Genomic DNA, 1,265 nt, shown 5'->3' with positions numbered 1-1,265 from the left:
AAAAAACAGAGTTACACTCTTGTCACCCATGGCGACACAACTCACATCAAACCTCAAATTCTTGGGCTCGAAGGATCCTTTTGCTTCAGCCTCTCAAGTAGCTAGGACTACAGGTGCCCAGGTATTTTTAGTCAGAGTCTCACTCTTGCTCAGGCTGGTCTCGAACACCTGAGCTCAGGCAGTCCATCTGCCTCAGCCTCCCAGATTGCTAGGATTGCAGGCATGAGCCATACTGCCAGGCCATAACCATTTTCTTTTTGGAAAACAGGTCCTTTCTATTTTAAGTTATAATAAAATGGTGGTTTAAAAACAGTCCCAAAGAATGGTATGCTGAGTTCTTGAGTGTCATATTCTTAAGCACACACACTTGCAGTATGTGGCTGTATGAGATGTGTGTCACAGATGCAGAAGCCACAGAGGGACAGGCTCACTTGTAAGATATTTGTCTGTTTGTTCCAGTTTTTTAATTCTCTGAATTAAATGTATATGAATTTCATTGTTACGTAAAATGTTTTCTACTCTCTATTTCTAGTTCTCGGGCTCATTCTCCCATGATAGCTGTAGGAAGTGATGACAGCAGTCCAAATGCAATGGCCAAGGTTCAGATTTTTGAATATAATGAAAACACCAGGTCAGTACTGCTTTGGTTTTAATTATTGTTCAGAATTGCATTTAATTTTTTAAAATGTTTCTTCTTTATTCCTTAACTGACTTATGTGTCATTCTTTACATATTTACTGATATTCTGTATTATGCTAAGGGTCTGATAATGTAGGGTAGGATGATAAAGAGGAGAAGGTAATTGATCTTCCAGCATATACCATTTTGCAGGGAAAACAAAATAATGGGAAAAAAGCGTGGTGAATGTTACCTGGGGGAACTAATGTATTTTTAGGGCCAGGAAGGTTCACTTAGAAGACTATACAATGAGTATGAGTTAGGATGGAAATAACTCCAACTGGAGAAAAATGCACATGGTAAGGCGTGTGGACAAGAAGGAGGCAACTTAATTATACTGTGCTTGGAATATACTGGACAGAAAGGTGTGTGGTGAGAAGTAGGCGGGACTTATCTGCAAGACCTAGCGTCCAGTGTCTCAGTTTTATCTTACGGGTAATGTGAATGGGGGTTATCAAGGACAGAAGATTTGACTCTTCAGAGCTGTGGAAACTATTTTGCAGAAGAAGGGAGTAGGTTCAGGTTGAAGAAGCTTTTATGTCCAGGTGGGAATTCGTTGTGGCTCTCAAATAGGGTAGTGGCAGTAG

The 1,265-nt window shown here is 40.3% G+C and overlaps 1 protein-coding gene across 1 annotated transcript in view; it reads left to right on the top strand.

The window, feature by feature from the left end:
* SEH1L (SEH1 like nucleoporin) overlaps window positions 1-1,265 on the top strand; it is a 34,543-nt gene that overhangs the window by 23,183 nt on the left and 10,095 nt on the right. Inside the window, exon 5 of the mRNA XM_012811823.2 lies at window positions 533-631. Within this exon, the coding sequence (XP_012667277.1) occupies window positions 533-631 (99 nt within the window). The remainder of the gene's footprint in view (window positions 1-532; window positions 632-1,265) is intronic.

This window comes from Otolemur garnettii, unplaced genomic scaffold (genome assembly GCF_000181295.1).
Source record: "Otolemur garnettii isolate 467f Iridium unplaced genomic scaffold, OtoGar3 scaffold00176, whole genome shotgun sequence".
NCBI classification, from domain to species: Eukaryota; Metazoa; Chordata; class Mammalia; order Primates; family Galagidae; genus Otolemur; species Otolemur garnettii.
This window is presented reverse-complemented; position numbering and strand designations above follow the sequence as displayed.